This window comes from Myodes glareolus, chromosome 12 (genome assembly GCF_982192425.1).
Source record: "Myodes glareolus chromosome 12, mMyoGla1.1, whole genome shotgun sequence".
Lineage (NCBI taxonomy): Eukaryota > Metazoa > Chordata > Mammalia > Rodentia > Cricetidae > Myodes > Myodes glareolus.
In genome coordinates, this window is record NC_142037.1 from 10,464,886 (window position 1) to 10,492,009 (window position 27,124).

Consider the following 27,124-nt stretch of genomic DNA (forward strand, 5'->3'; position numbering starts at 1 on the left):
TAAGTTTACTTTGTCAGAACACAATGTAGAGAGATAAACTGTATCATTCCTTCCAAATAACTCTTGATGGAGGGCAGTGAGAAATACAACATGTTGCTTTTTGATTATCTGAAACCAAATTACAGAATGCACACAGCTGTATCTTAAAGAAAAATGCAAACACAACTTAACCATACTTTATTTGACTGCATGTTATTCACACAGCTTGCACATTTCAAATCCCATGAAATCTCTCTCCAAAAGGACAGATCAATAGGAGAATCTATGCAGCAACACCCCAGTCAGGAAACAGCAGTCCAATATTCTTGAGATACACGTGATATTTCATAGATACTCAACTCATATGTGACGTCAATATAACTTATGGTTATGTTTTTACAAACCTGAAAGCCCTAGGATATTATAGCACTCATCCTAGTGATGTCGAGGTGTACTGAAAAGTAACTGGTGTACTACCAATCTGATTCCCTGTATGCTCCTGGAAAGTGATGAACCTTCTAATTTTTAGACACCATAATAAATATACACATCCAGTCTTATACATGCCAGCCAATATCATTAACACAGGGCATGGAAGAGTTAAAACTTGAGTTAAACTCCTTTACACAGATTTGTTTCATGTGTGTAGAGGGTAATTTGGAGAAGAGAGGCAGAAAAAGTTAAAAATCAAATTTTAATATTAATTTTTATCTTATTTTGCTGGTTTCGACATCAAGTACTAATGTGGACTTTGATTATTCCAGAGTTAAGTTTCATCCCAATGTAAGGGAAATTATAATCAGTCCACACATCAAGACTGGTAGCATACCCGTTAGCTTTCTTCAATACTAACACATATAGCTTCATGGTAGCATGTATTAAATGTTCAGCAGTATCAACTGCCAAACCAGTGTCAGTGGATAGTACAGTCAGTCTTAAAGAGGCAGCACCCCACTAAAGGAAAGTTGCACCAATTTTGCTCAGTTTTAGCCAAGTGAACCCACTGTTGATTATAAATGGGACTACTTTTTAAGTTGATATAAAAAAAAGAAAGCCTAATATCAAATTCATGTTTGAAGTTATTTCAACTTGGAAAGCTTTAATTTTGTAACTAGGTTAAATTTTGGTTTAAAAACAAAGTTGGTCAAGTAATTAAAAACATCAAAGTATACACTGATATTCATCATGTATCCATCCATTGAGCAGCATTGTAATGACCTGAGATTTTAGCCACATAGTTCAGGTCATGTTTACAGATCATCACACAGTTAATTCAGCAATTCTGAAGTTAAGGGGAGTTGTGACAGTTTCATTGACAGCCTAGCAAGAACAAAACTTTTGAATTGAAAAATCTAGCATGTGTCTACTTTACAACTATTCCCATTAGAGTAAGTCCAGAAGATGTATGTTCATTAACAATTCATTACTTATGGACTGGCAAATCAAAACAAAATTTGATGATGTCCAGTATACTGTTTAGCTACTTTCCTCCACACTGAAACAGAAAACAGAATCATCATGATGACTGGCAGTCTTCTAAATACTGAAGCCCAATGAAGTTTGACCAAAAACAGACTCAAAGTGGTACGCAGAAAAGCTGAGTACTACGTGGTCATCACACTTTTAATATTACCAGTATTCTGCATTAAACTTTAAAGAGCAATATAAAATGGAAAGACACATTTTCTTAAAAATAAGGACTATAAATGATCCCACCAGCAGGAAGTTTTTATTTTCAAATATAAAGTGTGCATCTTTATTTTAAAAGTACTTGTTACCATGTTCACTTTCAAAATATCATACTGAGCAAAGAGCAGCTTTCCTTGGGAAAAAAAAAGAAAAAAGAAAAAAAAAGCAACAAACTTTCCTGAAAAGGGGCCTTTACCAACTGTTAATGGAGGTAGGGTTTTAAAAGATACAGTAATTACAGCCATAAAATAAAATTCAAACCAAGTACTGGAGCAGAAGAAAAGTATAATCAAATGAAAAGAACAGCACAAATGCCAGGTTCCTACAGAACATCTGTCAGAGAATCAATCTTTTTCCTTTTGAGTGCTTAGGGTTTCTAGTTAAATAAATTATTCATCACAGGTTTACTTGACTCAACTCAAAACAATTTGCTAAAATTTGTTAACATTACACTGATTAGCCAAAATACATTCTAACTAATAAACACCTTGGCTGCTCAGAAAACCCAAAGAACTCATTTAAAAATTTTCCATCCCTCCCCTTTTTCTGGAGGAACAAAGCAAAGGTCCCCCAAGAATCTGCTCATGAGTGAAAAGAAAATAAATGCAGCTTAAAACGGATACAATGCTCCTTGAAATTTATTTCTAAGACAAAGAACCAAAAGTGAAGTGTTGTCAAAAATGGAAGCGGTGTGAATTCAAATCAAGTAAAAAACAAAACAAAAACCCAGCTACTTTATAGAAGCTGTTCTTCACAGCTTAACAATCATTTTGATTAAATAAAATCATACGAATTTACATTAATTTTCTATTCCTGTCCAAAAGTTCCCCATTCTCAAAAAAAAAAAAAAACAAAAACAAAAAAAGTGCATCCAGAACCCAGCAATTCCCAGCTCCATCCCTTTAAGCCATTTCTGTTTCCCAAGTGGATTCAATTTCTTACTGTAAGGAAAAAAAGGACTTCTAAATCAAACCACTGTCACTCACTTGGAAAAACTGTCCAAATTATAAAAATCTGAAATAATTTATTATCAAATTTAGAATTTAAATAAAAACAAGTTTGCTTGCAAAGGCATTAAAGAAAAAGAAAAGACAGCATGCATTCAAAAACTAGAGATGAAGACAAGAATACTTATCTACACAGGCACTGGCAGACGCAATTCAATTGTCATCTTTACTCAATGTAAGACAAATCCCACCCTACACTTTTCATCGACTAATCACTGAGGTACCAATATTCAAGAATGGAAAATGTAATATTGAAAAAATAAAACCTAAACTGAAGCTTCTCCCTCAGCCCCTTCAGAAAATTATGGCAGGTTTGTGTGAAATGTTAGTATACTTAAGAGACTTACTACATTGGCTTCTTTAAGGAACAAAATTCATGTCCCACTTACTGGTTCTGTGATAAAATGATCACTATGTAAATAGCACTGTCAGCAAACTTTGCAAATGAACAAGTCTTGGCTATTAACTGGCACATCCTGTTGGTACCAAAAGAACCCTTGAAGTTTAAAACAATCTCATTTAATTCAGAACAAATGCGCCATGCCAAAGTGCAACAAATATTGTGCGACACTCAATGGACACTGACAGGTAACAGCTGCATGGGAATTACTAAATCCACCTGCAAAGCAATTCTGCACAAATTGCATTGCATGCAAAGTCGCTTCCGTGAGGGTGGAGCCAACCCTTGCCGTCAGTCTCAGCGCAGCCACAGTTTAAGTCGCAGGGCGTCAACTCCATTTAAATAGTATCTGAACAGCCTCTTATCGCGGACAAAACCAAGGTTTTCATAAAGTTTCAAAGCAGACTTATTTGTTATTTCTGTTTCCAAAACAACCTTCAAAAAAGAAAAAAAACTGAAGTTATAATTTCATAATTAAAAATTGACAAAATATATAATCAAATATTTTTTAAATTACATTGATTTGTTTTAAAATGACAATAAAACAATACTGGTATACAGAAAAAAATCATCAAAATGCTAATTATTTTTGAGTCAAGACAGGGGTGAAATTATTGAGAACTTTTCTCCAGGTTTTTGTGATGTTTCAACGTTTAGGACTTGACTACATCTTTATAATAAAACAAAGATGAACTATTTTCCTGTGGAGAAAACTAAGGTGACATATACGGTGATATAAAAAGAGAAAGTGGAGGAAAATCAACAATCAAAGTTTTGAAAGTCAGGACTTCATGTTATTTAGTCTGACTTCTGACTCCTGTTTCTATTAACCTGTCACTGTTTATTCATTATTGATTCCCCAGCCTTCCTAATGCTGCGAGCCCTTAATACAGTTCTTCATGTTGTGGTGACTCTAACCATAAAATTATTCCCATTGCTACTTCATAACTGTAATTTTGATACTTTTATGAATCACAAACATATAATAAAAGGATGGTCTCAGGTGAACCTGTGACACTACTCCCTCCCCACCCTCAACTCCCAAAAAACGGTCGCAAGCTACAGGTTGAGAACCACTGGCCTAGAGTCTAGACCAGTCTGCAAACTTCAAGAATTGAACCAAATATCCTAATGCTGTCAGTTTCGATATATAAAATTTTCCTGGTGGGCTGGAGATATAGCTCAGTGGCAGAGTACTTTTCTAGCACGTATTAGGTTTTGGAGTCAATCTTCAGCAAAGCATCAAAAAGAAAAAAAAAAGGAGAGAGGAAGAAAAAGAGGGAGGGAGAGGAAGAAAAAAGGTAAGTTTTATTGGAAAGTGGCTATGCCCATTTGTACACATGCCAATGGCATCTTTCTTAACACAAAACTGAGTTAAAGCAGCTCTCACGAAGACCCACGGTTTGTAAAGCTTAGAATATTTAGCATCTGTCCTTTTGCAGAAAGTTTACTGAACATTAACCAAGGGAATAAAACATTAGAATCCATCAGTCACCTGGAGAGATGGTTAGAGTAAGATTGTTCAGGGCGTCAGGTGTGAGGTTGGGGAGAGATAGATCTATAAATGTTACTGGCTAGTCTACAAATCAGCAAGCTGCAGGTTAGGGGAAGAGACCCTGGGTCAAAAATAAGGAGGGCTGGTGATGGCTAAGCAGGTGAAGGTGTTTACAGAGCAAGCTTGGCAGCCTGAACTTGAGAGTAAGAAGAGAGAGCACTCTACAGAGTTATTTGATGTCCACATGCGCCATGCATATGCACTTACACATCACATATATACACACACAGTAATAGTTAAGAAAACTAACGTGGGGAGAAATAAGACAGAAAACAACTGAAGATACCAATGTTGATCTCATGTGTGTGTGTGTGTATACACACATATATACATGTACGCAGGCACGTACACACACACACACATATATGTATGCCGCACATGTGCACACACACACACACACACAAAGAGACTTTGGACAGGGCCCAAGAATTTGCATTTTAAACAAATTACAAAGTGAGATTGATGTTACTGAGAATCAGTGGTCTAAACATTATTCAGACCAAAACTTAACAGAGGATCGGAGAGTATTAGATTCCATTTGAGTCTTCTGGAATATCGCTGAACTGGTGGCCATGACAACATAGAGCTGATACTTTTGAAAACTATGGGCTCTTCGTATTTCTACTTCCCTCGACCTAAACACTCTCTCCTTTCCCAGTTTTAATATATGTTGCTCTATTTACCTTTTCTATTTATTCTCACTTGTGTCACTTAGAATTAGCAACACAGCAACCCACAGTCCAGAGGTGTAATAACCTTTGAGCATTTAGAGGAAGGGAAACATGGCAAAAGCACAACTCAACAGAGGCACAGCAAAGCATCTACAAAGCACGAGGCCCTTGCTGCTCTATCTTTGATAAGAATCAAGAGACAGAGAGAAGAGGTAGCACCTCAGTTTGCTGTGTCCAAAACCACTAAGGACCTGCACACTTCTGCATCATGGTCAAAGAGGCTCTCCATCCCACCACCCGGCTTCTCAGCTGGGATCCCAGGAGTCTTAACTATCTTCTCGCTATTCTCCTGCAGCCATCAATTCTCCCTCTGAAACTTTCTCTCAAAGTAGTCCTCTTATTTTTATCCCATACTGACAGCACCTTAAACTGCCACCAGCTGAGAGCCTCTCATTTTCTACATGTAATCCTCTCATTAATTTCCTAACTAAAAAAAAGTTATTAGCTCTTTGTCCTTAAACTTAATGACCTAAAAATTATCTGGAGAGGTTTTTACTTAATGGTTTAAAAATTATCTGAAGAGACTTAAAAGGTCTCTCAATATAGTTTCCATGTACAAGCCCAGTTTCACTAAGTCTCCCTCTTCCTCCTCTTCATGTTCAACATCAAACTGTCAGTCTTTGGAACCAACTATGATCTACTTCACCTTCTATTGGTGCACAAGCTTTTAACAATGTATTATGACATCACTTACAAACCTGTTGGCCCAAATTCACAGCTATTCTGAAAGACATTGCCCATGCACAAGTTGGATACACACCTTCAATCATCCAGAGACAAGAGATTTCTATGACCATTGAGCTACCCAACGCTACATAGTGAAAAACTGCCATGAACAAACAAAAATTCAAGTTTTAATATTGAATGCTACACTAGAATACCTGAGTTCAAGTTTTCAGATCCAAATAATTCTCTTGGGAAATTATTAAAATTCTGTTATTAGGTCAACATGTAATTACAACTAAATTGTTAAAGGCAATTTGAGAAAAACTAATGTTGCCACAACTCTAAATTACTAACTTACTTCATAGTAATAAAACGTGAAAAATATTAAAAGGATAGTTATATTTAGATAGCAACCTCAAGAAACGAACATGGCTATCTCTATTAGTGGTTCTAAACCTGTGGGTCATGACCCTTTGACAACCCTCTACCTCCAAAAATACTTACTTCATGATTCATAACAGTAGTGGTTGGGTCACCACAGCATGAAGAACTGTATTAAAGGGTCACAGCATTAGGAAGGTTGAGAATCACTGGTTACACTTTACAAATGAATGAAACTCAAGAAAATCAGTAAACGGGCTGAAGAGATGGCTCAGTGGCAAGAGCACCGGCTACTCTTCCAAAGGTCCCAAATTCAATTCCCAGCAATCATTTGATGGGTCACAACCATCTTTAACTGTAATATCATGGGATCCTACATGAAGGATGCCCTCTTCAGGTATGCAGACATACATGAAAACAAAATGCCTACATACATACATAAAAATACATAAATAGATCATTGACAAAGAAAACAGTAAACAAGGGCAAATAACTGGAGTCCAAATAAAAGCTTCATAGTAACCACACTTCAAACTTCTCCACTATTTCCCAAGGAAAGATAAAGCAATAAAAAGAAAATCTAATCAACTTGGGCAAGGGGATCTAAGTTAACTTTCATTAATAATTAGCAACCTAAACTATTCTAAACTAGTGGTTTTCAACCTTCCTAGTGCTGTGCCACCTCATGTTGTGGTGATCCCCCCCTAAACATAAAATTGTTTTCCTTGCTACTTCATAGCTGTAATTTTGCACTGTTATGAATCATAATGTAAATATTTGTGTTTTCTTAAGATATTGGTGACTCCCCCCCGGTGAAAGGGTCATTCAACCCCCAAAGAGGTCATGGGAACTGCTGTTCTAAATGTATATAAGGGTAATTACAGCTCCACATTACAACTGAAGTGTGGTTAAGACATGCAGTCTAGCCCTGGAGAGATGGCTCAATGGTTAAGAACACTTGCTGCTCCTGCAGAGGACCCGAGTCCCTCTTTTGGCTTCCTCAGACATACATGGCATACCCACATACACATACATTAAAAAAAATAAAATCTTCAAAAAATATATTTGAATTCTGGCTTGTTATCATCCTAATAAATTAATTAAGCCTAACTATACAAAAAAAATTACACAAGTGGCTACTCTAATAAGAATGTAAAGATGGCCTTAGTATACTGACTATTTCCTAAGAGATCCTGTATTACTCAATATAGTAGAATATGTTAAGAAAAAAGTTAACTATTTTTCAACATTTTATCACTTCAACTCTTATAAACATTTTTTAAATCAAGGTTTATACTGGAAATTTACTGCAAAGCTTCTCTTTTACTTCACATAGAGATATGAAAAAAAATCAAAAGATAATTGTTCTGGAATATTAGTTTAAGATGTGCTACATTTGTTTATGCTGTGAAACATTTTGTTAAATGATGCAAAGGTGTGTTGCATTCTTTTAAGTGCATTTGTTTAGCTCTATGAAGATGTGTCACTTTGCCTGTCTAAAACACCTGATTAGTCTAATAAAGAACTGAGCAAGGCAGGAGAAAGGATAGGCGGAGCTACCAGGTAGAGAGAATAAATAGGAGAGAAAAGGAGAAGGAAGGAGCAGAAGAGGAGAGGAGGACACAAGGGGCCAGACACCCAGCTAGCCATGGAGTAAGAAGTAATGAAAGGTATACAGAAATAGAGAAAGATAAAAGCCCAGAGGCAAAAGGTAGATGAGATAATTTAAGTTAAGAAAACCTGGTTAGAAATAAGTCAAACTAAGGCTGGGCATTTATAAGTAATAATAAGGCTCTGTGTGTGTGATTTCTTTGGGAGTTTGGTGGCAGGCCCCTAAATGAATAAAGAGCTCCAAGAGTAAAAAACAGTCACCAACAGATAATTCTGGGTTTTTTGTTGTTGTTGTTGTTGTTGTTTTGGTCCTATAAAAACAGTTAAGAGAGATGCATCGGTAGTTAATAAGTGCATGTACTACTCTTGCAGGAGTCTAATTCAGTTTCCAGCATCCAAACCAGACAGCTCAGAGCTATGAGCTATCCTAAGGGGATAGCTCTTTTGGCCTTCTTGAATACCTACAGACAGGTGGCTAGCAGACACAGACACAGACACAGACACAGACACAGACAGACACAGACATAGACATACACACTCACACACAAAATCTTTTTAAAAGAAGCTTAATGTATTTGAGTGTTTGATTCTCTTTAACAGAGAAATACATTACAGTGATGGTCCACCAACTCTCCATCAAGAAAACATTATGAGGATAAGTCAAACTGGCAGAGTTTAGACAGCATTTTTAACAGTGGAGGCTGGAGTTCATGGAGAGAGGCTGTGCCTACTGTTATCTGGCTCCCAACAGACCTTGATAGATATCTGATAAATGAACAAGTAAGTAACTATTGTTCTTCACAACAAAAGTTAAAAGCACATTAACATAACTTCACACAAAATGACAGAGCAGGCAAAGTTAAATGATTTGCCCTCAATTAAACACCTAATATACTTAGGAGTCCCTAAGTCACAGAAGACGGATAAGAAATCAAGGTGTCTCATACTGAGTCCCTTAAACATGTCAAACCATTCACTCAAGATACTTATGGTATGAGGCCATGGGAGCTTAGCGAGTAAAGTGCTACCAAGCCCAGCTGAGCCGATGAAGTCTAGGTTCAGTGCAACCTATCTCAAAAATTAGAGTGAAAAGTGATCAAAAAAGACAACCAAGGTCAATCTCTGGCCTCTACATGCACACATGCATACACTGACACACACACGATAAATAAATACAGAAGAAAGTAACACCATTTAATTCTAAAACATACAGTAAAATTAAGATCTAACCATATATACTAACACAGTATTCAAAATCTCTTAGAAGCTTTGATGAAAAACTAGTATTATTCAACACTTATCAGTAAGTACACATGTTGCCTCATAGGCGATGACTAATATAACTCATGAAAGACAAAGTAGGTCCTGGCCCTAAGCATCCTTGTTCACAAGAAATAATTCTCAGTAGCATAAAATCAAAATATGAGTCTATCAACTCAAAGATTTCTCCAAACAGCTAAGCAACTTTTGTGAAGCCTACAGAGTTATTACATCTACATGAAAATATGCTCAGAAAATGTGAAGGCAGACAGACAACCAGATTTCAGTAGAAAGGACATAGTTGAGGAACAAGACAGTAGGACGAATTTTGTAAACACACACAAATTAACTTTAGCAAGGTACATTTCTATTATTCTGGTACTCTGGAGGCTAAGGCAGGAAAGTGGCAAGTTTAAGGGCAGCCTGGACTACCTAACTCTAGACCAGACTGAGACAGAGACCTGTCTCATACAACAAAACAAAACAAAACCCCTCCGTTTTAAAAAGTTATCAAAGCACTTACTAAGGTCAAAGAAAGGAACCACCTAATTGCATGTATTGAATAACTTTGCCAAGATACATCCGCGCTCTCCCAGTACAGACTGCTGAGCACAGTGGTGCACACTGACCCCAGCCTTCGAGAGGGTGAGATAAGCACCAGCTTGGTCCCCAGTGAGTGCCAGGCCAGCCAGGGCTACATAGTGAGCCTGTCTCAAAGTAAACCAAAAGGGACTTTTCCCCAAGGATGACTGTCATTTGTGTTGCTCATAAAGTACAATAACTTTTATTTCTTAGCTGTCACTACTATAAAAGGCACTCATTCTCTGGTTTAACACCATTCCCACCTCCATTACTGTACAATGTTAGCATCCCCAGTAATCACTAATATTTACTAAGCATATGTGAAGCACAGTGCTATAGGAATAAAGGGAAGTACAGATGGCAAAAGGCCCTACAGACAAGCTGAAAAGATGTTCCCTTGTGGTAATATGCAAATCAGTTGTTTATTATTTAATACTTAAGAAACATTTTCCTTGAGTGAAATGCCCTCCATACAAGTTGAGTTTTCTCCCATGTTTTTTAAAAAAGGAAGTTAAATAGGACAAAAGGTAAGCAAAATAGAAACCACTTACTTAAATGACTCAGGTAATAGACAACAAAGCTTTTGAATATTAAATATTTACTGAATATTTAGATTTCACTGTAGTCTCAAGAAATTCAACTCCATTATCTTAAAATGTACTTTATATCACAACTATTATTTCTTAACAAAATAGCATTTTCTCCACAATCTGATTTGTGTAGAAGATCTGCAATGAAACTTCCAGTACTGGTACTAGCAGATACTGTTAAAAACCCATGCAGCAGAAGCCTGCCTAGGATAACAGGAGTAAACAGCTGAGCGACTCACCTCATCACAGTCTCCTTCCACCATGGCATATATAGCTTTCTTTACCAGGTTAGTACCTAGAATATAGATCTGAGTATTAATGAAGGAAAAGTATAATTAGTTTCTTAAAGAATCTAAATTATGGTAATCATAAGTGCACAGAAATCAAATGTTAGGCTTTATCTTGAATGCAGATGCACTGATCATCTCTAAGTAGAAAATAAAGCAGAAGTCCAGGGAACTCCACAGAGAAGTGAACCTGCCTTGGAAAGATCTACTTTCTGGTAGATTCTTTTTCCTCAGGTCTCATTAGCCTCAAGCATGAGCCTGTTTTATTGTTATAGGATATTAGGAAAGATAAAATAAAAAGGGAAAATACAGCATGAAGTAGTCCGGAATCCTGTGAGCTAGCAAAGATACTGAATGACTGAGCTATTTTGTCAAATGTCATCCAATTCTCTAGACACAAGGCCACAAGACCATTTAACAAGAACTACTTAGCCCACTGGGGCCTAGACAAAACCAGTTGCTGTAAAACGTACTGAGCCTGACACAACCAAGTCAGGCACTCTCACTGATGCCAGTGGTGTGTCTGTAAATGTCTAGGAAAGTATCATAATTCAGTGTCACACAGATCTGATACTATAACAGATCTGATACTATAGATACTATAGATACTATAGAAAGAACTGTCAAATCTCATTTTAAGAAAGACAATTTTTTCCAGATGTAATTGTACACATCTTTAATCCCAGCACTTGGGAGAGAAGGTAAATAAACCTCTGAGTTCAAGGCCAATTTAGTCTACGTGAAGTTCTCGGCCAGCCAAGGTTACATAGTGAGACCCCCACCTCAAAAAAGATATAAACTTTATTTTTATTTTAAAATTACTTTGTTTCCAAACTGGAAAATCAAACTGTTTTTTCTGAGTCCTTAGCTCTTTTCAAACCTATCTATAAAACAAACCAAATTCATTACAAATTTTAGTAGAATTTACTGTTAACACTATCCAAAAATGAAGTTCTTTACCCTTTAAACTGGCTCAGTACAGTGGCACCTGACTATAATCACAACTACTTGGAAAACTGAGGCAGGAATTTAAACCCAATGTCAAATAAATAAATAAACTCCTAACATATTTATAGGGATTTCTCAGGACACTACCTTGACTCTGAAAGTCTTAAATATAAGTATTAGACAGCAACACCCATATTCTTTTACAGCTACAAATAACAAAACTGCTAATAGCAATAACAGCACATCAAATATTTTATAACACTGACTTAGCTTAAAATACATCCCAATAAGCACTTCTCCATCTGACCATCCATTGTGAAAAGAGAGCCGGCAGGTACTGGACACTAGGACAGGAGTTCTAATTAGGCTTACAAAACAGTCAACAGGAAAAGCTTGAGCCAGAGCAGCTGAATGAGATTCTCAAGGAGAGTCTAACCATCTGCCTTTAAACCATCCAGACGATTCCAGTGACAGTTAAAAAAAAACACACGTGCTGACCCACAGATGGGTCAGCGGGGATCAGATCCCAAAGACCCACATTATGGAAGAGACGCTCAAAAATTGTTCTCTAACCTGTACACATGCACTGTGTGTGTGTGTGTCTGTCTGTCTGTCTGTCTGTCTCTCTCTCTCTCTCTCTCTCTCTCTCACTCACACACACACACACACACACACACACACACACACACACACACACACAAATCTAAAAAAACAAAGATTATCTCTCACCAAGTGGTAGTTGCAAATGCTTTTAATCTCAGCACTCAGGAGGCAGAGGCAGGCTGCTCTCTGATGAGTTCGAGGCCAGTCTGGTCTATAGAGTGAGTGCCAGGACAGACTCCAAAGCTACACAGAGAAACCCTGTCTCAAAAAACCATAGATAGGCCGGGTGGTGGTGGCACACACCTTTGATCCCAGCAATCGGGAGGCAGAGGCAGGCAGATCTCTGGGAGTCTGAGGTCAGCATGGCCTACAAGAGCTAGTTTCGGGACAGGCACCAAAGCTACAGAAAAACCTTGTCTCAAAAAATAAATAAATAAATAAATAAAAATTAAAAAAAAAAAACAAAAAATAAAAAATAAAAAAAACAACCACTTGCCTGCCAGTAAGGCCTGATAATCTGAGTTCAATCCCCATAGCCCATATGAAAGAACAGACTCCTCAAAGCTGTCCCCAGATGCCTGTAGTGATGTGCATACAACTTCTTCCCTTACTTTGAAGTTTATTCCTACATATTGACATTTAAATCTTTTGTTTCAATACACAAAAATGAAAGTAATTTATTCACCCTTTGTGAAACAACATTTTCCTTACCAATGCCATTTCTCCTGTACTTGGAGTCCACGGCTAGCATGGCTATGTAACCTCTGCGGAACATCTTTTTGTGCATGTCCAGCTTGCAAACGATGGCACCTACACACTCCTCCCCCACCATGGCCTTGAAAATAAACAAACAGTTAAGAAGAACACAATGCCATCAGGTACTGCAAAATTATCACGGGAAAACAGCAACTGACCCTTGGTCAGCATTTTTGAGAGAGGAAACCAGGAGAACTCCAGAGCAAAAGAGCAATCACAGAAAGTTTCAGAAATCTGAATCTCAAAACTCTTCAAATATTCTTGTTTCTAAACTCAAACTTTCTTCAGATCTTGATTTTTTTCATGCTTATTAAAACCCTAAGGGAGAGGGAGACAAGATTTCTACAAGGCAAACACTCAAGAACTTTTACAGACTCCATATCAAGTGCTTATATTTAAACTAACTTGAGATAAAGACCTGTTTACATTTGGGAAGAGGGAGCAAGTGAACAAATTATTTCTTTAAAAAAATCTACTTATTAGAATACAATAAAATAATGTACAATTTACCCATAAGCAGAGTATTACAAGTTTTTATAATAAAGATTTAATGAAAGATAAACATAACTGAAAATTACATCTGGTAGTTAACTTTGATCAAGAAAAAAGTACTATGACTTTTTCAGAAAAAGCACCGTTTAGAAGTATTACTTAAATCACACTCAAAAGGCACTTTAGCACTACAAAGACTAAATACATGATAGTCCGTTTTCAGGATATTCCGGACAATATGAGTCATTATCATAAAGCTCCCAGAAATTCAATACAATAGCCTGCACTTGGTAGGCTAAGGTGGAAGGATCTGAATCAGAAGGATACGAAGCTCAAGGCCAGCTTGCTCTACACAGCAAAATCCTGTTTCCAAAATATATATAGATCATATATGTGTGATATTTTAAGACATATACATATAAATATCTTAAATTTCAGTCTTTATATCAGTGTAATTAGAATACTATGACTTCTATTTTAATAAAACTATCAGGTTATCAAAGTCTTAAAGGCTAAATGTTAAACAATGCTGATAACTCATTTTGATATTCCAGTCTTGTTAATGCAAATGCTTATCAAATATTTCAAAACTGTTAAAAAGTTCTAATAGTGTATACTGAGAAATATAAATAGGGCAATCCCTCAGCAAGCAATATTTCTGTTTTGTAAACTAACTTTCCAGAAACAACTATATCAACACCACCATAAACTGGTCAAAAGATTAGTAAGCAAAATCTAACATATACTTAATATCTATTTTAACTTTGATTTTGTTGTAACATTTTATGGTCTAGTATTTAATACATTTCCTGAAACTCCCTTTTTAAATAAACTGTGGAAAAAAATCTTTGTAAGCAAGATAATTTTAACCCATTTAGAAAATCCTTTTGAAAGGATATTAAAGTCAATAACTGATAACAGTTCATTCCCATTGTATCACATTTTCCATAATTCTTCTGGGTCAAAAAAAAAAAACCTTACAATTATTATTTCCATTTTGTTTTTTCATTCATAACATACCAATTTAATGCACAACAAATCAATTTAATTTCTTTTTGTATTAAGACCTGAAACAGAGATAAAAGTTATCTAAATGAACAACTTTGACAGCCTTTTTAGTGCTAAGGACTGAACCCAATAACATGCATGTACTCTATCACTGAGCTACACGCCCAGCCCTACTAATAGCATTTTCTGATCTGAATTGTCAGTATACACGTATGTATGTATGTGTGTGTATTCAACATATATATGCACATGTGCACACACATATATAATTATCACAGACCAAATCATATAACAGGCAAAAAAAAAAAATTTCCCTGACCTAGTAAGCTAGGCTCGTGTAAAAAGAAAATAACACGAAAAATTTAAGACCATAGGATATCTATATCCTACAGTTAATAAAGCCATTCAAAAAGAAAAATTAAAGCCACTAAATACAGCTAGGTAATACTTTCAAACTGCACCAGAATTTCAAACAAATATTTGTCCTCTGACCATGTAAGTAAAAAGCAAACAAAATATTATGTTAGTTTTTCTTGCGACTACATTACTTCCCTAGTTAAAAACAAAGAAATATAGATCAAGTTGTACATATCATCTAAAAATATGATCTATCATATGACATATGGATATATGACTTGCTCAGTATAAAAACCAATACTGCAATCCTAATCAATTGCTTATTAAACAATCACTAAATTACTTGGTTTTTTTCCCCAAACAAAAGCTGCTGCACTCACTTTGAAGCATATTATTAAACATGGTTTCTGAAGTATGGTAAGTAGTAAATCTATCTTTTACCTTCACAAGACTTTTTAAAAGCCTGTCAAGTCTACACAACTATGAAAAACGTGTATCTGCAAAACAGATTCCCAAACTCCCCAAATCATTACAAAAAGAACACTGGAGGACATCAGAAAGTTAAATTAGAACAGATAACAGGAAATACTATACTACATTGCTAGTCGTAAATTTAAGAACTTCTAAAAACCCGAAAGTGAAAATATTGTGAACTATAAAGGCTAAAGTTTATGGTAACTGACAGTGACTCATCTGGACTAGTTTCTATTTTCCAAAGTGTTACAAATATTAGGAAGGGTTTTAAGAAACTTGTTGTGATAAGTCAACCAAGTACAGGCAATTTTTAAGGTTTACTGCATGTTCTCCCTGGAACCTGGAGGCACTTCGGAGGTTCTAATCCTGAGACTGACACTTATAAGGACAACTTCCATGATGATAAAATAGTTCTGCATCTTATTTGCCATCAAGAGAGGCCAGGAGACCAGAGCGCTAAAGCCCTCTCTGTTCCTAAAACAGCTAGGAGTTTGAACATTATCCAGAACCACGATTTTTATTCCCACTGAAAAATAAGGTGGGTCTAGATTATCTCTAGGGTGGTCCTTTCAGATGTAATTTGAAAGACATAATTCAGACATTATTTATAAAAATTACTTCTACTGGAAAATTCAATTTGAAAAGCACATGAAAGAACTAGTTTTACACTGTCTCTGTTGTGTAACTTGCTTTATTGTTCACTATCTCCAGACTCATATTCCATACTTAATGAGAAACCTTAGAGGCCAACTACTTGTACACATTTCAACTTCTAGATATTCATAACTTAATGTTAAACTTTGGCTAGTAAAAGCTAAAGTAAAAACTTAACTGGCCAATTAGGAAGAGTGTACATGAAATGAAGTTTACCATAGTATAAAGTGCCAGAAAAACTGAGGTCTAGGGACAGCATGGCTCAAACCCACGACCACTGAACGCCTCCCCAGCCCCATTTCAGTTTAAACTCCTTGATGGCTTTTGCGGATGATGTACAGTTCAGTCAATACATGATTCTGAGGAACCGCATCTGACGGCATCTATGTCATCAGTGTTGTAAGCACTGTCCCATAGTCACCGACACTAACATGTCTTACAACTTTGGTTTGTCTTTGGTTTTTCAGACAGGGTCTCTCTACACAACTCTGGCTATCCTGGAACTTGCTGTGTAGACCAGGACGGCCTTGAACTCAGAGACAATCCTGCCTCTGCCTCCCAAGTGCTGGGTTTAAAGACTTGTGTTAACTCATCCTGTAGAACTATTTTAACACAATACTAAGAATCCTGACCACATTTTCTGGAATACAAAATACAAAATAGTACCTAAAGTTTAAACAAATGTCCTAAAATAAAGTTTAAGCACAATTAACACAAACGCTAACGGAACTACCAATGTCTATCTACAATATCCAGTATTTCTGGATTACCATCAAGCTGTGGAAGCAACCACAAGCCTTTTGACATATTGTCAAAACATACTGCAAGGAATACTGAGTGCAACTAAGTCTGGGTTAAAAATAATAACAATGGGAGCTTTATTCTCTGAAAGTATGTGCTGTGCTCACGGTACAGCTTATACCTCAAGTCTAACAATATCTCAGTTAAAGATTTCATACAGACAGAAAGTGGGTCAATGTTACCGTTGAGAGATTACCAGTGCTGGAAATGAAAACTTACAATAGCTATTCATCTTATCCAATAGGCAAATCTGTTCGATTTACATGTAAGTTAAAAAAAAAAAAAACCTTCTGTCATCTATCCCCATACAAACCAAGGCACCAGTTTTCAGGCTGTTTGAGCAGTTTCACACTTAAGTTTCCTGCGTCCCACAAAAAGGCCTTCTGTTCAAGTTCCAGGGGCCTTTCAGCCACCGGAAGTGTTAGTGACACCTTCTGCAATGGCACACCTGAAAGCATGCTGCCTGCAACTACTGTCCTACTGAAGGAAACAGTGTCCATCATCCATGACCAAGGCTCTGAGATTTCATTCTCCAACGTGGCCACAGCAACAGACAACCACGTTCACCAAAACATGTTTACCGCATATATTCTTCCCTGACTAAGGCTGGAACTGAGTTATTACTAAGGCCTGCGCGTGAACAGAACCAGGTTCCAATTAAATCACTACAAAATGCTCTGCGAATGAGGAGGGGAAGGGGTGAAGGGTCAAATGCGATTAGCAGCTAATGTAAACAGGACGTAAGACCCGCCCCCACCCCAGGTGAAACACACTGGCTTGCCTCTGTTACAACAGGAGCCAGAGAACCCTGCTCATGAGCTCTCACCTTCCACACAGTTCCATTTACTAACTAAGAGAGGGCGCGCGCGCACTTTGGCACTTCACAGCTGTAGGGTGCTGTGAAAATGAAGGCTACAACCACTGCCAGCACACACCGGGCCCTCGCCTGACACTCCCTGCCCTGAGTGGCCAGGCTCTCTGCCGGGCTCACCCTCTTGTCACACCATCCACTTACCAAGAAACACAGCTGTGGCCAGTTGTGGATAAAATATCTATACGTATAAATGGAGTAGGGTTCGGACAGATCTTTGGTGATCAGTCTCATGATATCAGGCATTTGGAGCTCGGATTCATAGCGGACGTATCGTATCGTCCGATCCTCCCCGGGCTCGGCCTCCCGGCCCAGGGAGCTCCTTAGACTGCAGCCGGCGGTCAGGGCCGAAGCCAGCAGTCGCACCTGCTCGTCCTCCTCCTCCTCCGGCTCGTTGCCCTCCACCAGTCCGTTGCGAGCCGCCGCGGGGTCGCTCGCCGCCGCCGCCGCCGCCGCCTCCGGCCGGCCGGGGAGCGCAGTTCTTGCATTGTTGGGGGCCGAGCAGGGAGCTCTCTCCCCCGGGTGTCCCCCGGCTTCTTTTGTGGCAGTCACTTTGGGGGCCCCGTCGGGGGCGGCTGCCTCCGCTGCACTCAGAACCTTACTCTTGAGGGTCGCCGCGGCCCGGAGGTGTCGCAGTTCGGGGCCGATCAATCCGTTGAGCTGCTGCGGCTGCTCCGGAGGCAGCTGCGGGCAGCGCAGGCAGGAACGCGCCTTGGCCGTGCTCGCCGCCTCGCCGCCCGCCGGGCTCCCGCAGCCGCCTTCGTGCTCCTCGTCGTCCTCCTCGTCGTCGCTGCAGCAAGCGAGCGCGGCCCCCGCTGGGAACGGGCAGCGGGGCTCGGCCGCCGCCGGGGCCGCGGGCGCTGGTGGTGGGAGGAGGCTGCTAGGCCCAGGCGGTACCTCCGCCATCCTGGAAGCGACACAGCCGAGAGAGGAGGCCATGAGCGGCGGCCGAGCGGCGCCAGGCAGCGCCGAGCGGCGGGCCGGGGGCGGCCGAGGCGGGGGGAACAAAGGCAGAAACCGTCCCTCACCGAGCGTCCCCAACGCCGCGCCGCCCCCACGCCGCCGCGCCGCCGTGCCGGCCACCGTCCCCGGCCGCCCGAGCCCCGCCGCCGGCCGTGTCACCGCCTCCCACCCGCCCCTCCTCGCGGCTCACCCCGCGCCGCTCCCCGCCGCCGCTGCCGCCGCTCCTGTCCCTCAGCCACAGCCGCAGCCGCCTCTGCCGCCGCGGCCGCTCCACCGCCGCCGCCGCCGCCGAGCCTCTCACCCGGCCGCCGCCGCCGTAAAGCGCCTCGCCTGTTACCCCGGGTAAAGTTTCCTGGGCCAGGCTTTACGACACTTCCCTGCCTGCCGGCTGCCGGGCCAGAGAAAGGGGCGTGGAGGGCGGTGACCTGTGCGTGGGGCGGGGCCCGCGGTGTCTCCCGAGGGCTTCCGGGCGGCCGCGCGCGGGGGGGTGTGGCCCTAGGCTGGGGTTCCCGGCCGCGGAAGTCGCGGGGCGGCCTCTCGGGGTGGGAAGGAGTGGGCCGGGCACGGCAGGCGCTCCGGGAGCTGCGGCGGCTGTGGACCAGCCCTTGACAGCCCATCTCCAGCGCCTTTTTGCAGCTGCACTGTTAACAACTTTTGCTCCGACCTGGCGGGTGGGGCAGGGAGCAGCGGCTACAGAGGTAGCAAATCCCGGACTGGGCGGCGAAAAGGAGGGAATTTGAAGCATTGAACTGTGAAGATAGCGTTTTGCAATAGGAAAGAGCCTCATTATCCCGTTGGGACAAGAGAACGGCTAGCCGTCTTCCAAACCCCCTCTTGCCCCATTTCTCCATTCCGAACATTGGAGCCATAAATGTGACTAACAGGTGCTGGACAACCACAGGCACACCTGGGGGAAAGTGACAGAGCCGGTGGTGGCTAAGAAGCACACTTCTAATTTGTGATTGTAATTGTGTTAGGTTGGGTGGCCCCGGGAAAGAGTTCGCGGGATCCTCCCAGGTGGTGTGCATTCTAAGCAGGTATTGAAGACTAGGGCATGCATTTGAGCATGTGACTTATCTCTGCCTACTTTAGTCCACAGCTGATGGTTTGCCGTATATATATCTGAGCTGAGAGGCACAAGGGTTGTGTAAATAACTCATGCATACAAATCAAGTTACTACTTTTTTGGTTTTAGTTGTTTGTAGGAGCTGGACACATGAGTAGGAACATTTGCTGCTGGGGTTAGATCCCCAGCACCGTTCACAGGCAGTTCACAACAGTCTGCAATTTCAGAGCCAAGGGATGCTACAACCTCTGCTGGCCTCCAAGGACAACAGGAATGCACGTGGTGTACAAACATACATACAGGCAAAAAAAAAAAAAAAAAAGAAAGGACATGTTCAAAAAATAGGGTTTTTATTTATTTGAACTGGTGTATAGAGCTTGTCAGGTGTTCCCATGATTAATGATTTCACGGATAGGTTTCTCTGACAGAAGGTTTGCAACTTTGTGCCACGACCTAATCTAAACTAAAAAAGTGAGCTGCACTAGTAGGCACATGTCTTATAGAGTCCTTGTTCTCAGGAGGTAAAAGCAAAATGCTCAGAAATTCAAAGTAAACCTGGGCTGCATAGTAAAACCTTATCTAAAAATAAATAGTACATAAAAATAATTCTCAAGCAACACTGACCCACACTGTGGTGTCATTTTAGATTCAAAGGTTACAATCCTTTTTACTAAGACTATTAAAGGACATACCACTTCTCAGGGAGAGATTAAGCCTCTAAAGATAATAAAATTTGTAATTATCTGCCAGGTATTGTTCAAATTGCCCTCTATACGTTATGAATGTCTTGCCGAAATACATTTCTGTACAAACAGGCTTGAAAACACTTGTGTATTTCAGTCTTCTCTGTAATATGGGGAAAGTCCAACTAAGTAGCTATAAATTTGAGAATGACTAAATAAACGTTTTATTCTTTTGTGTGTATGTGTGGTGTGTGGGCATGAGCGTGTATGTGTGCATGCATGTGAACACATGTATGTATGTATGTATGTATGGTCACATGTATGCATGTATGATCACACTTGTGAGCACGGGTAGTGTGTGAATGTGGACCCTTGATGCAGAAATCTTCCTTCTTCACTCGTCCATCTTATTCTTTGAGCCAGAATCTCTTGATTGAACCAAGAACTCACCAAGAGAGCTAGTTTTGCAAAGCCGCTTACTCCAGAGATCCCTCTTCTCTACCTTCTCAGGCTGAAATTAAAGGAGTGCCACAACACCCACTCATCAGTTTCAAAGAATCTGGGGATTTGAACTCAATAGAGTCCTCTTGCTGGCATAGCAATCTAACCATCTCCCAATCCTAAATTAAAGACTATTACTGTCAAACTATGCTATTGTTTTTTTTAAATTTAAAGAGGTATTGCTATTGGTACTATCCTGGTTTTTATTAGCTTTGCAGACTATTTCCACAATTATTCATTATAAAATAACCATTTATTGTGTGTGCTGGCTAGTCTTATGTCAAATTGGCACAAGCTAGAGTTATCTAAAAGGAAGGACCGCCAACTGAGAAATGAAATACCTCTGTAAGATTAAGCAATATGCAAGCCTATAGTAGGGCATTTTCTTAATTAGGAATTGATGAGGGAGGGCTCAACCCATTGTGAGAGGTACCATTCCAGGGATGGTGGTCAGGGTTCCGTAAGAAAGTGGGCTAAGCGTAGCACAAATAATAAAAACTCAATATTGGGGTTCAACCTGAAGATCAGAAAAGCAAATCAGCCAAAACACTAGGGAGCTTTTACCTTGTTGAAATCTTCAGAATGAAAGAGAGCAATTTCCTGTCTCATCCCAATTTATAATACTCTCTAGTGCTAGGATTAAAGACATACACGACCACCACTATAGCTAACTAGTGCGACTTCTGAGATTAAAGGTGTGTGTCACCACTGCCTGACTTGTATAGTTGACTAGTGTGTCTGTTTTACATTCTGATCTTCAAGCAAACTTTATATATTAAAATACAAATAAAATATCATGACATGTACCCTTTTCTCTAAAATTTTAAAAGAAAACTATAAGAAAAACTATATAAGTATAATAACTATGTATAATATATACAGGCAATAAATATATAAACAGTATCTAGTCCATTTGCATTTGACAAATTCAGAGAAAATACTCCATATCTATCCTATCTTGGTGAGTCCAAAGTCTTTTATCTAATTTACTTTCTATTATAATTTGCTTTCCACACTCGGTAAACAAGGAAAACTATAGCTATAACTGTCTGGTCTTCAACTTTCTCAGAGACCTGAGAATGAAATAATATTGAGTAAACAGGAAGTGCAAGCAAGCAATTTCCAAAAATGTGAAAAATGGCAGAAACAGCTGGCTGCCTGGACAGTCACCCAAAGTTCCTCTGCAACATTAGAGCATCAATCTTCAACCTACGGGCCTAGCATATTTGATGGACTTTTCTGTGAAGCAGGATATTCTGAAAGGCTGTCCCGCCTTGTCTTGACATTGTTTGGCAGTCACTTTCTTTTGTGTCCTGTTTGTCCAATTAGGACAGCATAATGTCCTAATTTGTGAACAGTCAAAGCAAGGGCATTTTCTTGCCCATTGATGTACTTTTGCCACAAAGAAAGTAAACTCCATGTGGAGTTTCTTCAATGCCCATCATCTTCTCTGAAGTAGATTAGTGCTCCCAGGAGCAGACATATCTCATTACCATGAAAAAGAATCTAGATTATTAAAACATCTTAAATACCACATTCTGTAGATCTCTGACGTGTTTGAAGATGACCTATCTAAAATATATCTTTGTTTGACCTTGAAAACAGACCTAAAGTGACTACAAGTTCAATTATAATAGGTGATTAATTACTAGCCTGCATTTCCTTATTACCCTAAATAGTTGGTAATAATAATTTCCAAGGACTAGAAGTTTGCATCACATTTTTTTAAAGATTTATTTATTTATTGTGCATACAATGTTCTGCCTCCATGTATGCCTGCTGTCCAGAAGAGGGCATCAGATCTCATTACAGATGGTTGTGAGCCACCATGTGATTGCTGGGAATTGAACTCTGGATGAGCAGTCAGTGTCCTTAACAGCTGAACCATCTCTCCAGCCCCTGCATACTCTGCTAAATGAGTTGTATAGGTACCATACCTTGAACAACAGTAAAAATGAATATTCAATATTTTCTAACAAAATTAATCTCAAATTTGTATTAATATACAAAATTTGTATACAATATACAAAAATCCAATACAATGTAAAACACTTAAAAGTAGTAGTTGCTTTTTAAAAGTAGATTCAACCATCTACCTTTTTATCTTATCATATCTACATCCTCCCTATTTTCTTTTCAGAGTAGATTCAATAATCTACCCTTTTATCCTATCATATCTATATCCCCTTTTTCTCTTTTCCAAACGAGAACTCTGTATTTAATCTCCTTTGTTCAACTTTTCTTCTGACAGTAAACAATAACAACTTCTATCCAAGCCCCCTAAACAATGACAAATATCCATAACCCGTTGAACAACCGAAAACTACCCACCCTGCCTCTTGGGAATGTGGGTGTTGTACACTTAAATTTACTTCCTGCTGTCTGGGGCAACAATATCTTTAGGGGATCCTGAAAAGAAAAATTTGGCTTAATTGTCAAGTCCTGAGAGAGATAGCGGTATCATTTGTTGTCCAGTCTCTCCATAATGGGAAAGTGCAGGGCTTGTCTCAACTCTTGGCCAGAGTAGTTGTTAGAGTGGATCATCTCACTCTAACAACTACTACCTTGAAATTAGCTACCTTGAAATTGTTCTGAGCAGTTTGTAGTTCTAAGCCAATCTTTAGATGGTGATTTTCAGCTCAGTGGTGTTACTATAGTCCTGGAGGAATCATCGTTGTGGGGCCCATCCTAGTTTTGGAGACTGCAAAGGTGGCTGTTAGGAGTGCTCATGGTTCACTGCAGAAAACTGATAGAGACTCGCACCCAAAATCAAGTACAGGGCGGTAGATGAAACCTTTTTCTAGAATTAGTTAGCACTCCATATGACCATTAATGTCATGACAAAAAGTTTATAACATAGATATGCTGTGGCATTCCTGTCTGTATTCTGTGAATATGTTTTTTTTGCTATTGGTGAGCAAAGAAGCTTCTTTTGGCCGATGGCTTAAAAGAGTAAAGACAGGCGGGAAATTCGAGCAGAGATAGAGGAGAAAGTAGGTGGAGTCAAAGAGATATCATATAGCTTCCAAGGAGAAAGATGCCTGCCCTGGAACCTTACCAGTAAACAATGAGCCTCATGGCAATATGCAAAATAATAGAAATGGGTTGATTTAAGATGTAGGAACTAGCTAGAAATACATTTAAACTATTGGCCAAGCAGTGTTGTTATGAATACAGTTTCTATGTGGGTATTTTGAGTCTAGGTGGCCAGGAAATGAACAAACAGTATCTATATAAATATATCAATCTTGCAAACCTTATGCCTTAAGAAAAACTGTTAAAGAATCAATAGAAAACCAAAGTATTATGAGATTAGTATCTATAAAATAGTCCTTAAATTTTTGTTTTACTTCAGTCCCATATCAAGTGACTCTTCTGATATGAGATACAGATTTTGGATTTCACTTTAATAAAAATGCTTGCATTTACAGAAGGAGAACCACACTCCAACTCCAAAGCCAGCTTTAATCTGTAATTGGACTGGGACTACAAAGAGACCATTTGCATTATATGTCTGTAGAGAACAGCAGAAACAAAGATTTGAGAAGATGTATGAAATTTTATTTTGTTGGAAATGTGACATACAAATAGGCTAATTTACCACTTTTCTTGTGATAATTTTTCTGTATTATTTGTCCTTTTTCTACAGCTGTCTCATTTGTCTTGTGATCTTTGGATTCCTTACTTGGATACCTTTATTCTTCTAAAAAAAAAAAAAAAAACCTTCCCCCCACCCTAATTTTGGGGAGATTCTCTTTTGGCAAGTTATATATGATCAAATGAAAAGCATTTGTTAGTTTTTTATTGTTGTTGTTCTTGGGTTTTTTGTTGTTTGTTTGTTTTTTAAAGATAAGGTTTCTTGGTGTATTACTGGCTGTCCTGGAACTCACTCTGTAGACCAGGCTGGCCTCAAACTCACAGAGTTCCACCTGCCTCTGCCTCCTGAGTGCTAGAATTAAAAGTGTGTGCCACCTCCATCTGATTGCATTTGTTAGTTTTATAGGTTAGTTTAAATGACCACACTGTTTGATGAACTATCATCTCTTCTAATTAAGAGGTGTCTCTTGTTCAAATCAAACCTTTATCAATTTTGGTGGTACCCATGATTTTTCTTCTCCTGTGTAAACAAAAGGAAAACCCTTCCCCAACATAATACATGTCCTGGTTTCCATTCTGAGGTCATTTAAATGATATTTACTGATTTAATTATGTAGTTTTTCTTTTCATACTATCCAATGTCTCTCTGCAGCTGTTATTCCCTTTGCATTGGCATTTAGAAAATTCAAAGTTGATAAAGCATTATGCAATCTATTTCTGGGGTTATTTCTCATCCCTTTCAGTTTATTTAACCTCTCCTTTACAGATCAATTTGATCTTTTTGTAGCTTCCTGATGTATAGGAGTATATGGTATACCTGTAATGTGCTTTATAGTAAGCAAAATACTGTTTCATTTTCAAAGCAACATATGCTGGACCATTGTCTGTCTTTATTTGTACAGGCATATCCATGATGGACATTACTTCTAGTAAATATGTAATTACCAAATAAGCCTTTGCTGAACTCAAAGTCATTGTCCATTGAAAACCTGAATAGGTATCAATGGTGTGGTGTACATAGTTTAGTTTTCCAAATTCTACAAAATGAAACATCCAGCTGCCAGATTTTATTCCTTTAATTACCCTTTAGGTTACTTCCTGCAGGTAGTGATGTTTTGTTGTATAAAGAACAAGTAGGACATTTCCTTATAATTTCCTTGGTTTGTTGCCACATGATGGAAAAGTCTTTTTTTTAAAGAAAAACTTTTGCTATTGACATAATGTTTTTTTATAAAAACACATTGACACATTGTGATTGAGAATTGATCAATTTCTGTATTACCTTGTGCTAGAGGACCTGGCAGTCCTGTATGGGATCAAATGTGTGTTATGTGTGTTATGTATATAGGGTGATTCCTATTCCTGATAGTATCTTGTAACTGAATACATAATAAAGTCAATTCTGTGTCATCTGGTATAAATTTAGTGGTTTCAATATGCAGAACAACTCTTTCTGCAAATTGAGAATTGGTAACTATGCTGAAAGGTTCTTTAAAATCCCTTAGTACCTTGAGAATAGCATATAATTCTGACTTTTTGACAGAATCATAAGGGCTTAGATCCATTTTACTTAAGTTTTCTGATTTGTAACCTGCCTTTCCTGATTTGTCTGCATCAGTATAGAATATGGCAGCTCCAGTTATTGGTGTGCCCCATACAATGCAAGGAAGGATTCAGCTAGTTTTCTTTATAAGTTGAATTCTCTTGCTTTTGGGATAGTTGTTATTAATCTCTCCAAGAAAATTGCTACAAGATCTTTGCCAGAGCTCACTTTCTTCCCATAATTTGTTAATTTCATCATATTAAAAGGTACTATAATTTCCACTGGATCTATACTTTTTAATTGTTGAAGTCTCAGTTTTCCTTTTCTAATTAACTCAGAGACATTTTTCACTTAAGTTTTAAAATTTTTACTTGGTTTATATGGTTAAAAAATCCATTCTAAGATAATATCTTCCCTCTGCATTAAAATTTCTGTAGGGGAATGTTTGAAGGGTAATATGACCAACGTGCAGTTAAGATTTTGATACATACAACCCACATGTGCCTTCCAATTCCTCTTCAATCAAAGCCATTTGGCTTCAGTTAATAATTATTTGGATTTCTTGTCACATCTAGGCTTTGTTTATATTAATCAGTTCATCGGGTTTTATCTCAATAGTGCACCATAGATGGGAAATGTCTCCTAGCAATCTTTGGAAGTCATTAAGAATCTGCTCCTAATTTGTACCTTTTGAGGTCAAATTTTTTTAAAACCTATTTTATATCCTAAATAATTAATAGACTCAAATTTCTATTTTTAGAAGTAATTTGTAATCCCCAACAAATCAAAATTGTATTTACTTCTTCAAACATTCTTTCTTAAGTACCTACATTTGAATTAGATAATAAAATGTTATCCATGTAATGGTAAACTATAGATTAAAAAAATTGCATACTTATCATTTCCAATGACTGACTTTAAAAAATTGGCACAGCGTGAAGCTATTTAACATTCTCTGTGGGAGAAGCTCCATTGCTATCTCTTAGTAGACTGAGAAGTATTATAAATAGGCAATGTGAAGGCAAATTTTTCTCTGCCCTTTTCTCATAGAGTGAAGAAACAATTTTTT

The 27,124-nt window shown here is 38.7% G+C and overlaps 1 protein-coding gene across 2 annotated transcripts; it reads right to left on the reverse strand.

The window, feature by feature from the left end:
- Window positions 1-143: 143 nt before the first annotated feature.
- Naa30 (N-alpha-acetyltransferase 30, NatC catalytic subunit) lies at window positions 144-19,011 on the reverse strand. 2 transcript variants are annotated; one of them, XM_085698501.2, is made up of 5 exons: window positions 18,856-19,011; window positions 17,847-18,609; window positions 13,001-13,124; window positions 10,691-10,746; window positions 144-3,510 (listed from the first exon to the last, which is right to left on the reverse strand). In XM_085698501.2, the coding sequence occupies exons 2-5, from the start codon at window positions 18,606-18,608 to the stop codon at window positions 3,373-3,375; spliced, it is 1,080 nt and encodes a 359-aa protein (XP_085554627.1). In that variant the 5' UTR covers window position 18,609; window positions 18,856-19,011; the 3' UTR covers window positions 144-3,372. The 2 variants fall into 2 exon arrangements, with proteins under 2 accessions (XP_085554627.1, XP_048285937.2); XM_048429980.3 differs by lacking the exon at window positions 18,856-19,011 and having other exon boundaries at window positions 17,847-18,656.
- Window positions 19,012-27,124: the final 8,113 nt, after the last annotated feature.